The sequence below is a fragment of the Talpa occidentalis genome, unplaced genomic scaffold (assembly GCF_014898055.3).
Source record: "Talpa occidentalis isolate TD23 unplaced genomic scaffold, MPIMG_talOcc4v2.1 talOcc4.11, whole genome shotgun sequence".
Lineage (NCBI taxonomy): Eukaryota > Metazoa > Chordata > Mammalia > Eulipotyphla > Talpidae > Talpa > Talpa occidentalis.
The window spans coordinates 57530421-57544888 of record NW_023601104.1 but is presented as its reverse complement, the minus strand read 5'-3'; the positions used below and the strand labels follow the sequence as shown (position 1 = coordinate 57544888).

The window sequence follows — 14468 nt, the reverse complement described above, 5'->3', positions numbered from 1 at the left end:
AAAGAGCTTACTTTTAGGTGACGCTGTCTCTTTTGGACTTTGAAGACTCTTTTGGCATTCCTGACACAGTCCTTGAAGTCTTCTAATTGTGGATGTTGTTCATGACAATTCTCACTTTCATCACTGGATGATAAGTCTAACTATAACAATTCAATAAGATTCTTGCCTTAAAAGATGTATTTGGATTGTTGTATCTTAACATATTTCTCAAGGGCACTGCTTTTATTTCATTTTAAATACATGGTCTACATTTTCTTATTAGAAAAATAAAATGTTCTCACAACTCAGTTATATTACAAATACATAAAACTTGAGCCTATAAAATTAGGTAAGACTGGCCTCCGTGGTGGTGCAGTGGTTAAAGTCTTAGTGCTATCAAGCTATCACCAGCCACTATGGCATGAGTTCACTCCTTGGCCAGGGAGCTAACCCACATGGCACAGTAGACCTCTCCTGTCTCACCCGCTGCTCCCTTCAGCAGTGCATTTCAGTGGATCCACCTGTTCTGCTACCCACTCTGTTTCTGGTGAATCCTCTCACCCTTCCTCTCCCCTGCACTTCTGGACTACACCCCAGTTCTTGTATATACAAAAAAACAAAAAGACAAAAACATAACCTTCCAGCTCTAGATAAAAGAATACCTGTGGACTTAGAAGCCTACATACCTTGAATAAAATTCTGATGCTGACCCAAATCAAATATGCATGTTAAGATTATATGTGCAGGGCCTCCCCTGGTGGCGTAGCGGTTGAGCGCTGGGCTGCAAAGCTGCCCTCAGCCTCTGCAGCGCCGGTTCAATCCCCGGCTGCCGGCGAGGGTCCTACATGGCGTAACAGATCTCTCCTGCCATGCCCGCTGCTCCCCTCAGCAGTGTATTTTGTCAGTCTGCCTGTTCTGTTCCTTGCTCTGGCTCTGGTGAATTCTCTCACCCTCCTGTGCTTCTGACTATACCCAGTGCTTATATAAATAAATAAATAAATCTTAAAAAAAAAAAAAAAAAAAAAGATTATATGTGCATCCAGTCTTGGAAATTTTGATTCTACTACTGGTTGCTATAAATTTCTACAGCATGAATAATTTTAAATCATATTGATGATAAGCATTATTAATATTTTAGTTCACTTCTGATAAATTAAACATATATTAAAGTAGATAGTAAACTTTTTGAATGAAGCTTGAATATACAAAGTTAATATGGCCTGATTGCATTTTTAATTAACTTTGCACAAATTGTCCCACAATGTATTAGAAAATTAAATCAAACACGACTTTCTGATCTCAAAATTTTGCTATCATCTATATAAGCTAATGACAAATGAATATCATTAGCCTTAAGAACTGTTTCCCTATCCAAATTTCAGATTCTCATGTTAATCAAAGCTTCCCTGACAGTGTTACTTTACTTCCCCACAAGAACCTCAAAATTAAACATGTCAACACTGAAATTAACATCTCTTGTTCTCTCAATTTGTGACACATCTGCCAAAGAGCTCAAGCCAAAAACCAGAGTCATCTTGAATCCTTCCTTTCTTTTAACCCCATTTGGTAAACAAATCAGAGAAAAAGGCCTTCCAAATACAACCTAAATGGACCCCTGATTTTACTTCTTAGTAGTCTTTGTCCTTAAAATCCAATAATTAAAATATGCTATTTCCCACTCAGTGTCATTCTTTAAGCTGTTAACTCTCTTGGTAATGCCTTACTTCTCTTGCCTAACCACCACATGTTTTAAGGAAGATATCCTCAAGAAGCTTGCCAGAACTCTGAAGATCTAAACTAAGCGCTTACCTGACTCTTCTATAGATTGTAGATGATCTAAAACAGCACACACTAAGTAGGTATTTAATGACAATTCGCTACATTGCTGAGGTATACTGACAAAAGTAGGAATAGATTTTTAAAGGAATATAAAATTAAAACAGAAATGCCAATTACGTAGAAGTTACTATTTTTCTGTTAATCATATACCCGTAAAACCAAATATACCCACATTCATCTACCTACATATTTTTCTTGTAATATAAATTCCAAAAGAATTTGAACTACTATACATTATCTGTAATTTACTTACTCTATTTCGCGGAAGCCTGCGATTTCTGACAGCATGAAGTGGAGAATCAACTTCACTATCTTTCTGATCCTAGATAAAGTAGGTAAGTAGATAAAGTAAAATATAAAAAAAAAGACTTAAGGGGTAAAATAGATTATTGTAGGATCATATACTGGTGATTGCTGAATGACTCACCTCTGGGGATTCTAAAAGATTTCCTTTTGGTTTTTTACTTTTTCTTCTGAAAATCTCATCATCTTCACTTTCATTGCTTATTAATTGTTCATCTACAATTTATTTAAAAATAAATTGGTAAATAGATTTAAGTTTATTCAACCACAACTATCTACTTTATTGATGAGTACAATAAAAATTATTTCTGTCATTCTCATTTTTTACTCTCAAAGACAGCTTTTCTGAAGTTTAACAAAAAAAAAAAATCAGCATGGAAGAGACAGACCAACACAACAGTGAAAGTGAGAAAATGAAGAAATGATAACTTGTGCTAATAAGACTGTTTTTCTCTGGCACAGTTTTACAAGTTAATTGAAAAGAGGCCAGAATAGTGCAAATATAATTTTATTAGTTAATGGTTCTAGAATCCATCTCTAAAGTCTACTATTTTGTGTGCCATTTGTGTCTTATTCTCTTTCTCATTAGTTACAGCATAAAATGCAGGCTAACAAAAATAAATTGAAAAAGTGTTTTTGGGGCCTCCCCGGTGGCGCAGCGGTTGAGCGCTGGGTTGCGAAGCCGCCAGCAGCTTCTGCAGCGCCGGTTCGATCCCCGGCTGCTCCCCAGCCATCGGAGGAGGGTCCCGCATGGCGCGCAGACATCTCCTGCCGCCCGCTGCTCCCCTCAGCAGTGTACCTCGGTCCTTCTGCCTGCTCTGCTCCCTGCTCTGGCTCTGGTGAATTCTCTCACCCTCCCGCGCTTCTGACTGTACCCAGTGCTTGTATAAATAAATAAATAAATCTTTAAAAAAAAAAAAGAAAAAAGAAAAAGTGTTTTTGTACTTATCTACAAGTTGTGTTTGTACACAAGCATGAGATACAAATTATAAGATATTCATCAAAATGTTGTAACTAAACACACTGAGGGAGTAAAGAGAATGCTAAAAACAAAATCATTCTGCATGAAATCAACTGCTTCAAATTTTCACATATTCAAAAAACGTCCCAGTTCTGCATTTACCTACAATTTTGATTGAAGACACCTTTTCATGTCATTACAAAACCTTCTCTAAGACCCTATGATTATCTTATGTTCATATCTTTGACATTTCTCCCTTCAAAGGGTGTATCATAACTCCTCTCCCCTTGAGTGTGTGCTAGACTTAATCACTTTATTCTAATGAAATAAATAATAATTCCCTAAAATATATGTGCCTAATAATTTTATGTCCCATGGAAAGTAAATCCAAAGCTTGAAAAAAAGTCTCAATGACAGAGACCAAAAAATGATCTCCCCCAGTAACAAGAACTTTCAAGTGTTAAAACAAATGTTGAAGGCTCACAGGAAACATACACTAGTAAAAATATGTATGTCAAAATATATACAAAGCTGTGTCACATTTGAAAACTAAATATATTTCCACAATTTACTTTAAGTAAGCTATTATCTTTTTTTTAAAGATTTATTTATTTATGCATACAAGAGCTGGGGTACAGGCCAGATGTGTGGGCGAGGGTTGAGAGGATTCACCAGAGACAGAGCGGGGAACAGAACAGGCAGACTGACTGAAACACACTGCTGAAGGGAACAGCGGGCGAGGCAGGAGAGGTCTGCTGCGCCATGTGGGTTTCTCCCTGGCCAGCCGGGGATGGAACTCGTGCTGCAGAGGCTTTGGATTGCTTCACAGTGTGGTGCTTAACCCCTTGCACCACCAGGGAGGCCCCATAGTAAGCTATTATCTTAAACAAAGGATTCATCAGTCATGCTCTGAATGCTAAGACAAGAAAAGGACGTACTGAGTAAACTCATTTTTATCCTACAACTACTTTTTTCTCAACCTTAAGAATAAAATTCATAGGGCCTCCCTGGTGGCATAAGGGGTTAAGCACCGCACTATGAAGCAATCCGCAGCCTCTGCAGCATGAGTTCGATCCCCGGCTGACCAGGGAGAAACCCACATGGCGCAGCAGATCTCTTCTGTCTCGCCCGCTGTTTCCCTCAGCAGTGTATTTCAGTCAGTCTGCCTGTTCTGTTCCCCACTCTGTCTCTGGTGGATCTTCTCACCCCCCGCATCTCTGGCCTGTACCCTAGCTACTGTATGCATAAATAAATAAATCTTTAAAAATAAAAGAATAAAATTCATAGGCTGTTATAACAATCTATAAACTAAAGTTGTTTTTAACAAGATTAAAAGAGACTAAAATCATTTTAATTCCAAATATCCATCATATTTTCTCTTTAATATTTTCAATATACCCAAATTGTAAATATTCCTGAAAAGCCAAAATGAAAAACTACATTAAAAAACATACATGTCCAGCAGCAGTCCTGCCCACCTGTGCCTATGCAGATGCCCCTTTTTGCCAAATCGCTGTCCCTCTACAGGGCAGCAGCCTTCCTGCCTGCCCATGACTTGTGCCATGCTGGGGCTTCTCTTTACTGACCCCCTCAGCAGAGGCAGCACCTTAAGGTCATCTGCCTGCAACCATGCAGGCCTCTCTGTTAGCAAACCTGTTGTTTTCAGAGCAGCACTTTCTGTCCATTTGTGTCTATGCAAGTGCCTTTTGTTCTCCTCTTCCTTTTATAATAAACCTGCCCTTTAGATATTAAAAAAAAATACATGTCCAATCTAATCCACTTCAAAATTTTGTCACCTTCTGAACCTCCTAAACACCCATTCATTTAGGTAGTTATTTCTACATTCTACTGGTATCTTTCCAAATGTATGTGTCATATAGTTTTTTGTGTTTCACACTCAGGGGGAAGGTCAGATCTTATACTTCTATTTCAGTGTCCAGCATGCCACCTTAACCAAGGCATGCCTGCCACAAATATATATATAGATAAAATAATACTTTTATCAGTTAAGTATCAACATAAGAAATATGTAATTCATAAATTATCTAATTCCATGTACCATACATTGAAAAATTACAATTTGAAAAATTACATAATTCATCTAATTATTCTTAAAAGATATGTTTTATATAGATGGAATCTTACCTTCAACAGAATGACAGGATTGATGCAAACTGATCTGTTCCTTGTTTTTAGTCTTTTCCACAGAAAAGTCTGAATCAAAAGTTGAATTCAATGTTTCTTTGAAACTTCGTAGATTTACTTTTTCATTGTTAGAATCTGGTATCGTGGGTATTTCCTTTTTCTTCTTATAAGATGAGTTTAATGTGTTTGATTCAAAAAGTGGTGTACTCACATTTTTTTCTTTTACTGGCAAAGAAAACTGAGAATAACCAGGAGACGTACATTCTTTATTTTGTGCTGCACTCAGTTGGAAACATGCGGAAGTTGAACTCCTCTTATTTTCGCTTGATGGGATAGTAATGGTTCTACTTGTAGAACCATCCATAGATTTTCCTGGTATTACTGCTTGATATGAAACATAATTTGTATCACTTATCTCTTTACTATCTAAACACCTTCCAGACAGATTGCCTAAAGTTCTATCCTTATTTGTGTCTGATGTATGTTCTAATATTTCATCATCAGAATCTGGACTACAAAATCCTAAATCAAAGGTAACAGAAAATAGATCCATAGAATAATCAAAAACATACTCATCAGTCTTTAAGTTGTCCTCACATACACCTTTTATATCTTCATGAGATTTCCAACCATTATTATCACTTGATATGTGATCTTGAGATTCAGAATTATTGTCTAACAAAAGTTCATCAGAAATTAAGAAATGAGAGACCAGTGCCATTTCACTTAAAGCAGTTTTGTCTGATACACATAAAGATTTGCATTTATTGTTTGTGGGAGAAAGGCTCACATCATCAATCTCTTCATCATCATCATCAAATAATGGTAAACTCTCATTCTGATCATTGAGCAATGTTGGGAGGTCATTGTTATCAACATCATGATTCTTTTCACCAAGAAATTTTGGAGGGTCAAAGTTTATTTGAATATGATCGTTGGATCCTAAATTTTCATTCATATCTTTGTGTACTTTATCATAGTCACAGAAACTTGGCTCATCAGAAATCTGATCATTAGTTGGACCATCGAGGCACATTTTTTCAGAAGGATGATTAATAAGTTTAAGTGAATTCTGTTGAGAATTTATTGCTGAACATGACATCAAATAGGTGGATTTATTGTTTTGTAAATACTCTGTATAGGGTAGAATAAACAAATTCTCAAGCACAGAACCCTTAGCAATTTCATATTCCAAACTTGAGAGTCCACTGAGAGGTGGAGGAGAATGAGATAACAATCTCTCCACATTAGCTAGTACCTCTTTTGTTAAATGACAATCATAAAATTGTTTATCTATATAAAGCTCTTCCTCAAATGGAAAAAGTAAGTTAGATGAGACAGATTTATCGTCACCAAAACTGTGATAACCAGAATCGAAAAAAGTTTCAGCACATGAACTAGTAAATTTATCTGTAAACTGACAATCCATTAATAATCCACATGGTTGATTAGCAATGTTTTCATTGATAGCACATGAGGCAGACACTTCATCTGTATCTGATGCCCTTTTATCATTTAAGTCTACCTGGAAAATACTTTCAACGGAATTGCCATCATTCTTTAAATAATCCATATTACTGTTTTCTTTTTCAGACTGATGTTTTTTTAGTTCTTTAGAAGCTTTTTTCTCTAGAGAATTAATTTTTGCAAGTTTGATACCAGTTTGTTTAACATCTTTTGTACATTCTTCATTAGATTCTATCACTGAAAATAAACTGCCTTGCTTTATATTCTTTGTACATGAAGATTTCTTGTTACTAGGAAAGGTGTAATTTGCAAGACGATTACACTTGTTTCTAGGAGCATTAAATGTTGAGCTAACATCTTCCATTTGTAAATAAGATTTAATTTCCAATTCATAGCTGCATTCTCCCTATAAAAAAGAAAAATTAGAAGAAACAGGAAAACTAAATAAAAAAACCAATTCTAAGGGATAAGTTTTACTGTGTTAAAATATTTTCTAAATATTACATTGTTGAAATTATTTTATTTTAAAAAATTATTCTGATTAATCAAAATATAAATGACTATGATATTATCACAAATTAGCTTTAATCAATTAATATTTTTGTATCTCTAGTTAGTATTCAATACATGGAAGACCTTTAACTATTTGTAGAAAGAATAAATTTAATGTATACATAAAAATATAATCAGCATTAAGTATTTTCACTTCCAACATTCAACTGATCAGTTTAACTTTCTAAAAATAGATTAAAAAATTAACATATATAAGTAAAAAACAGAAATATATGCTAAATTTACTCTTGATGAAGGTAAACTAAGAACAACTTTTAGAACATCTCTCAAGTAATGATGTATAGGCTAGAATATATAGTTGATCCTTGAACCACACCAGTTTGATCTGCACAGGTCCACTTATCTGTGGATTTTCTTATAAACTAACAATGTAAACTTATTGTACTGATACAGTACAGTGCTATAAGGGTTTATTCTCTTCCTTGTGATTTTAATAATGTTTTATTTTATTTAGCTTGCTTACTTTATTCTAAGAATATAGTATATAATACATATGACAAAGTACATATTAATCAACTGTTCATGTTATTGGTAAGTCTACCAGTAAATTGTTTTGGGAAGTCAAAGTTTAATGCCTATTTTTGACTGCATGGTGGTTTGAGCCTCTAACTCCCATGTCATTCAAGGATCAAGTTATAGTAGTATTTCTAACAAATTTCTCAAGGAAGAATTCTTTCTTACTTATCTCTAAATCTAGAACTATAGTCCATACTACCCTCCACTTATCTCCATGAAAGAACTACTTTAATCAGATTCCTCATTAGGGATTCAAGCAGTTAGCTCTCCATCTTTTGAAAAATAAGTAAAATTCATATTAATGTGAGGATGTCTGTCTCCCTGCTAGTTCCCCACACACAGCATATTTTATTTGGCTTCTTCATTGATAAAGCTGCAGGATCACAGAGAATGACATATGGAAGTCACCACCTTAGTATGTGTTAATTTGATGGCAGAGGTTTCCTGAAATCCACAACTAATTATTTACATGTATTTAAGGAGATAGTTAAAAATAAAAATGTCAGCTGCAATCTATTGCATACTTAGTATATGTCAGTTACTAGCCTAGGTGTTTTACATGTACTAAGTCATTTAATCCTCACAACCAATGAAAAAGGTGTTATCATTATCACCATTTTACAGATGACTGAGGTGTGACGAGGTTAAGTAATTTCCTGAGGGAAGATTAGTAAGAGGTAAAATTGGGATTCTAACTCTGGCATTTTGGATTTCACAATCATAATACGTTCATTATTCACTCTGTCAAGACAGAATAACCAAAAAACTACTCTAGGAATCAATAATTCTCCAAACTACCACCAGGATATAAGATACATTACAAAGATAACAAAATACTTCGATAAATCCTCGTCTAATAAAAATACTAAATTAGTTGTACAGTTTATAAGTCATTAAGTATATTTACAGATGACAGTCTTCTGATTAATTAAGTCTACTTCTCCTAAGGCAGGAAACCGGTTTCTTACTGATATCACAAGGAGCTACTGAGAAAAACATAATATTCTACCTAAAATTATTTATAGGGCCTCCCCGGTGGCACAGCGGTTGAGCGCTGGGTTGCGAAGCTGCCTGCAGCCTCAGCAGCGCCCGTTCGATCCCCAGCCCCTGGGGCGAGGGTCCCACAAGGCACGCAGACCTCTCCTGCCGCCCACTGCTCCCCTCAGCAGTGTACTTCCGTCCTTCTGCCTGCTCTGCTCTCCGCTCTGGCTCTAGTGAATTCTCTCACCTTCCTGCGCCTCTGACTGTACCCCAGTGCTTTCATAAATAAATAAATAAATAAATCTTTAAAAAAATTATTTATAATACTGTTTCTTATAAATTAAAATTAAGATAAAGTATTCTACTTTCACTATCATACAAACAAGGGAAAATTACAATAAAATCCTACCTCTTCGCGTCTCATTTCTTCTATCATTTGCATAATGCTTATAAAATGATGACATCGATCTGAATGATCGACTTGATAGGTCGGAAAAGGACGATCCTGCCACACTCTCCATTCAGAGAGAGAGAGTTGATGAACTCCACTGCATGGTTCTTGAGTCTTCATTAGTGATTTTAAAAAAGAAAAAACACACATATTCAGACTTCACAAAGTGACTTACATAAAACTTAAAATACAGATAATTTACTTCATTTAGGTACTTTCAACTAAAATCTCAGGGTAAAAACTTCAAAACGTACAAAGATATCCTTTTAAGTATACTATTTTATTTTTTATGGATATACCATTTATTTATTTATTTATTTATTTATTAAAGATTTATTTATTTATACAAGCACTGGGTACAGTCAGAAGCGCGGGAGGGTGAGAGAATTCACCAGAGCCAGAGTGGGGAGCAGAGCAGGCAGAAGGACCGAAGTACACTGCTGAGGGGAGCAGCGGGGGGCAGGAGAGGTCTGCGCGCCATGTGGGACCCTCCTCTGGTGGCCGGGGAGCAGCCAGGGATCCAACCGGTGCTGCAGAGGCTGCGGGCAGCTTCACAACCCAGCGCTCAACCGCTGCGCCACTGGGGAGGCCCTATACCATATTTTTAAAATAACTGTTATATGAGCTACGAACTGACCATATTCTTGTTTTTCTGCTCCATTTTAAAAGGAAATATTTAAGGGCCTCCCTGGTGGTGCAGGGGTTAAATACACAGCGCTATCAAGCTATCACCAGCCACTGTGGCCTGAGTTAGATTCTCAGCCAGGGACCTAACGCACAGTGCAGCAGACCTCTCCTGTCTCACCCACTGCTTTCCTCAGCAGTGTATTTCAGTAGATCTGCCTGCTCTGCTCCCCACTCTGTCTCTAGAGGGTAAATCTTCTCACCCCCCTGCCTTCCACACCTCTGACCTACACCCCAGTTCTTGTATGCATAAATAAATAAATTTAAGAAAAACAATATAAGCAAATATTTAAGAAAATGTGTTTCAAAACTATTTTGCTAAGTTTATATTTCACATTTTAATATGGAGGTCTTCATAATTATTCATTATTACTGATCCAACTCTTCGTGCCTGCTGTCATTCCTCATTTTTCCTGTTAGTGAATAAAATTCTGAATCATCATTTATTTCAAGCCCTATAAAACTTCTAAAATTAATCTTTCCTGAGTTTGTTTTTCCAGCTTTCTAGGCACATACATAACTTTTGATCAATTCCCTTGACTTTCATTAGGTTTATAAATAATTTACTCATAATAAAATAAACAATGTCCAGTTTAAAGTTTTACTATAATTTCAAAACAAAAAATAAAAACAAATTTATAAAAATTTGCTCATACCAACATAATTTTATGTTAGCAATATATAGAAAAGAATCCCAAAACACAATAGGTAAAAGTTGTCAAACAAACTCCAGTATTCTGCAGAGTACCATGATAACCATATAAATTATGCCTATATAAAAATATACATATAGTAGAAAATAATGGAAAAAAGACAAAACTTAAACATATTATGGTTATGCAAAAAAATATATAATAAAGAGTATAAGAAAGTAACTTTACAAACTTAAGTGTTTAATATTTTTTAAACTGTTTACTTAAATTTTTAAGTAACTTGACATTCTAATCATGACCATTCACTTAACTCCCAAAGGTATTGTACAATCACTGCAAAATGCATATGAAAACATGTTCAACTTACAGGTATATTTTCTTCATTCTGAAAAGACAGAAACTGAACTTGAGGCAATGTTATTCCCTTAATTTCATCATTCTCTCTTAATCTATAAAGTCTACTCCATAATTTAAATTCTTCTTCTGATAATAACCAATCCTTCTTTGAATTACTTTGCCTCGTTCCTATGAATTGAGAAAATAATGGAAAAGAAGTTAAATAATCTTCTAGGCAAACACAAAATATACAATATCAACTTAGACTTTACCTGTTAATGTCTACCCATCTCTGCTAAACTGTTCATTCTGTTTCTCAAAACAAGTATTTGTCACATAAAATATTCTGGCTATAACTTCCTGCTTCTACATATCTCCTAAACTTCTCTCACCTCTTTGAAAGTACTAGTGAACCCTCTATCTAGGAGCTACTCTTTGGTGATGACTTCGTTATTGAAAAAACACAGTCAGGTGCCTAAGCTCTCAGTCCTGTCTTCTTTTGGACTCTCCCCATTGGACATTTGAGGTCTAAGACCTGACACAACACAGTCAGATAACTTACAAATGAAAATTAGTATCATTATTCTATCATGGCAATATTGGAAAGGTTATCTGAAGCTTGGCAAGGAGAGAGTAGTAGGGTATTGCCAAGTGTAAAAAAAGGGTTTTAGTTTTAGCTTAAGTCTTGAGTTGGAAGGAGCAAAATCAGTGAAGGCAGACAGAAAAGATCTACTTAGGGCTTTAAGAAAATAACATAAGAATACACTTTTTGAAAAATGTATGGCTAATTAACCCCTTTTGACTTCCAAAGTCTACATAAAGGAAAACAATCAGCAAACTGGAAAGGTTAATAGTACAAAGCAGAAATTCTGGTCCAATACAAATGAAGGCAGAAACTACTAAATTAGGAATCAAGAAACTTCTGTATAACTAGTTTTTGCAAAACAAGGGATTTGATCTAAGTAATCTCTTAGGTTCCTTTCAGGTCTTCTAATCTGAGGCTCTAAGATGTAAAATTTTGGAAATTGGAGGCATTCCACTCTGTGAGTCACTTTAAATCAGTTCAGGCCTGTAAATCAAGATGAATTACATAGTAAAGTATAAAACATTACATTTACACATGCAATCTTGGTAATAAGAATCACTGAAACTTCAAAAATTAGGGAGAACAGAAGAAAAAAGTACAGAAAAATGTACATGCAACAAGATTATCTCCATTTTTAATAAAGGACAGATTTCAGAATTCTACTAAAGAGATTATTCATGTGACAAAGGGAAGGAAAAACTGGCAAGAGAGTAATAGAAACTCAGTGCTGGGAAACTTTAAAATACCCTTTTCAAAAAGAACAACTATAACATTCTACAATATACCTTGAGTCTCCAAGAAGAAATATTATATCAAAATATGACTTGCTAGCTAACAACAGGGTGGGGGTGGGAGAAGAGGATGCTTATCTAAATGCAAAATTTTTTAATTTACCATTCCTATAGGAAAAGATGGATGACTTTTGCTTCAAGGTCCGAGAAGACGTCTCTGATTCATAGACACCATGTGTGATGAACATTTTATGTAACTGTGGATTGATTCCATCAGGAACCATTCGTGGACTTCTTTGGTAAAAATGAAGGACCTGCCTGTTACTTGAAATAGCTCTATAAATACTTCTTTTATTGGACTGACTTTGATTATAGGTCTGCAAAACAAATAAATATCAAATTACATTATTTCTATAATAATTCTGTAATCATAAAAAATAACTATATTAGTTTGGGTTTATTTTAAACAGTAAATTAAACTCTGATCCACTTAAATACTTAGGGAGGAGGATTTCTGTTGTCTTGAGTTTTAAATTTGTTCAATTAAATCGTGATAAAAACTATTTCAAAATCTAACACTATTGTTAAAGAGAAATCAACAGGCCTAACTGGAGTCACTTACACTGAACCCCACTCAGAGAGATTAAAATCTTAGCCTCTCCCAGAGTAGAATTTTAATTCAATCAGTCCAGAATTTCCTTCTCAACATCAGTAAGGTGATCTTGACTGAAACAATCGTTTCTTTTCTTTTGTTAATAACCTTGTTCTGCCCATTTCTGACTACAAATTCTTTCATTTTGTGTAGCTCCTTGCAGCACCTTTCTACTTGATAGAGAGGAATGCTGCCAATTCATGCATTATTTAATAAAAAGCCAATTAGACCTCCAAATTTACTGGTTTGTCCTTAACATTAAAAAAGCCTACCGTAGAACTGATCACAAAAATCTACAAAGAGCTGATGAGACTCAACAAAAACAAAGAAAATGATCCAGTCAAAAAAATGGGCAGAAGAGCTAAAAAGAAACTTCTCCAAAGAGGAAATGCAAATGGCCAACAGGCATATGAAAAAATGTTCAACATCACTTGTAATCAAGGAAATGCAAATCAAAACTACAATGAGATACCATCTTACACCAGTGAGAGTGGTACATGTTAAAAAAACTAGTAACAACAAATGTTAGCGAGGTTGTGGAGAAAAAGGAACTCTCTTGCACTGCTGTTGGGAGTGCAAACTGGTCCAACCACTATGGAAAGCTGTGTGGAGATTTCTTGACCTACTAAACATAGAGCTTCCATATGACTCAGCAATTCCACTCCTAGGTATTTACCCAAATGACACAGAAACATTAATTCCAAAGGGCACCTGCACCCCTATGTTTATAGCAGCACTATTTACAATAGCTAAGCTATGGAAACAACCCAAATGCCCAAAAATAGATGACTGGATCAAGAAGATGTGGTACATATACACAATGGAATATTACTCAGCAATCAAAAAAGATAAACACATGCAGTTTGCAGCAACATGGATGGAGCTAGAGGGGATCATGCTCAGCGAAATAAGTCAGAAAGAAAAAGAAAAATACCGGATGGTCTCACTCATAGCAGGAATTTAGAAAACCCAAATAAGGGACCAGGAAAAAGATTAATTAATATAAAGTAAAAATCAAAATCAACAAGCAACTATGGGGCCTCCCCTGGTGGCGCAGCAGTTGGGCGCTGGGCTGCAGAGCTGCCCGCAGCCTCTACAGCGCCGGTTCAATCCCCGACCGCCAGCAAGCGTCCCACATGGTGCGCAGACCTCTCCTGCCGCGCCCGCTGCTCCCCTCGGCAGTGTATTTCGTCTGTTCTGTTCTGTTCCCCACGCTGGCTCTGGTCAATTTTCTCACCCTCCCGCGGTTCTGACTGTACCCAGTGCTTGTATAAATAAATAAATAAATCTTAAAAATAAAAAAAAAAAAAAAAACCAATAACAAGCAACTATGGACCAGAGACACACTGCGGAGGGGAGGGGGGAGAGGAAAGATTAAATTATTAAATTATTTTATTAAAAAATAAGGGGGGGTGCAATTGTATGGGGAATATAACCAAAATGAAAATGCATACATTGTGCAAAAATGAAAAATGATGTAATAATTATATAAAATAAAATATTTTAAAAAAAGGAAAATACAAAGATAAGTTACATACTGGGAGAAACTGTTTGCAAATCATATGTTTAATAAAGAACATGTATCAAGAATATAAAAAAAAGTCTACCTTA

General features: G+C 35.5%; 2 protein-coding genes across 14 annotated transcripts in view; one reads left to right on the top strand and one right to left on the bottom strand.

Annotated features, from left to right (window-relative positions):
* The window catches only part of FANCM (FA complementation group M), a 75892-nt gene that overhangs the window by 35570 nt on the left and 25854 nt on the right, over nt 1–14468 (bottom strand). For all 8 annotated transcript variants that reach the window (XR_008549885.1, XR_008549887.1, XR_008549888.1 and 5 more), the window contains exons 12-18: nt 12369–12582; nt 10920–11077; nt 9174–9329; nt 5228–7100; nt 2246–2337; nt 2072–2140; nt 12–140 (exon numbers count right to left, since the gene is read on the bottom strand). Coding sequence is in view for 3 of the 8 variants with exons in the window: in XM_037503267.2 (XP_037359164.1) it covers nt 12–140; nt 2072–2140; nt 2246–2337; nt 5228–7100; nt 9174–9329; nt 10920–11077; nt 12369–12582 (2691 nt within the window). In the remaining 5 variants the exon portion in view is untranslated. The remainder of the gene's footprint in view (nt 1–11; nt 141–2071; nt 2141–2245; nt 2338–5227; nt 7101–9173; nt 9330–10919; nt 11078–12368; nt 12583–14468) is intronic.
* Nucleotides 1–14468, top strand: part of MIS18BP1 (MIS18 binding protein 1) — a 77028-nt gene that overhangs the window by 47804 nt on the left and 14756 nt on the right. Inside the window, exon 17 of one of the 6 annotated variants that reach the window (XR_008549896.1) lies at nt 12380–12504. The exons of 3 other annotated variants lie outside the window; for them this stretch is intronic. Coding sequence is in view for 2 of the 3 variants with exons in the window: in XM_054690184.1 (XP_054546159.1) it covers nt 18–43 (26 nt within the window). In the remaining variant the exon portion in view is untranslated. Of the gene's footprint in view, nt 1–17; nt 161–12379; nt 12579–14468 lie in introns of those variants that run through there. 2 more of the 6 variants (XM_054690191.1, XM_054690184.1) reach the window with 2 other exon arrangements.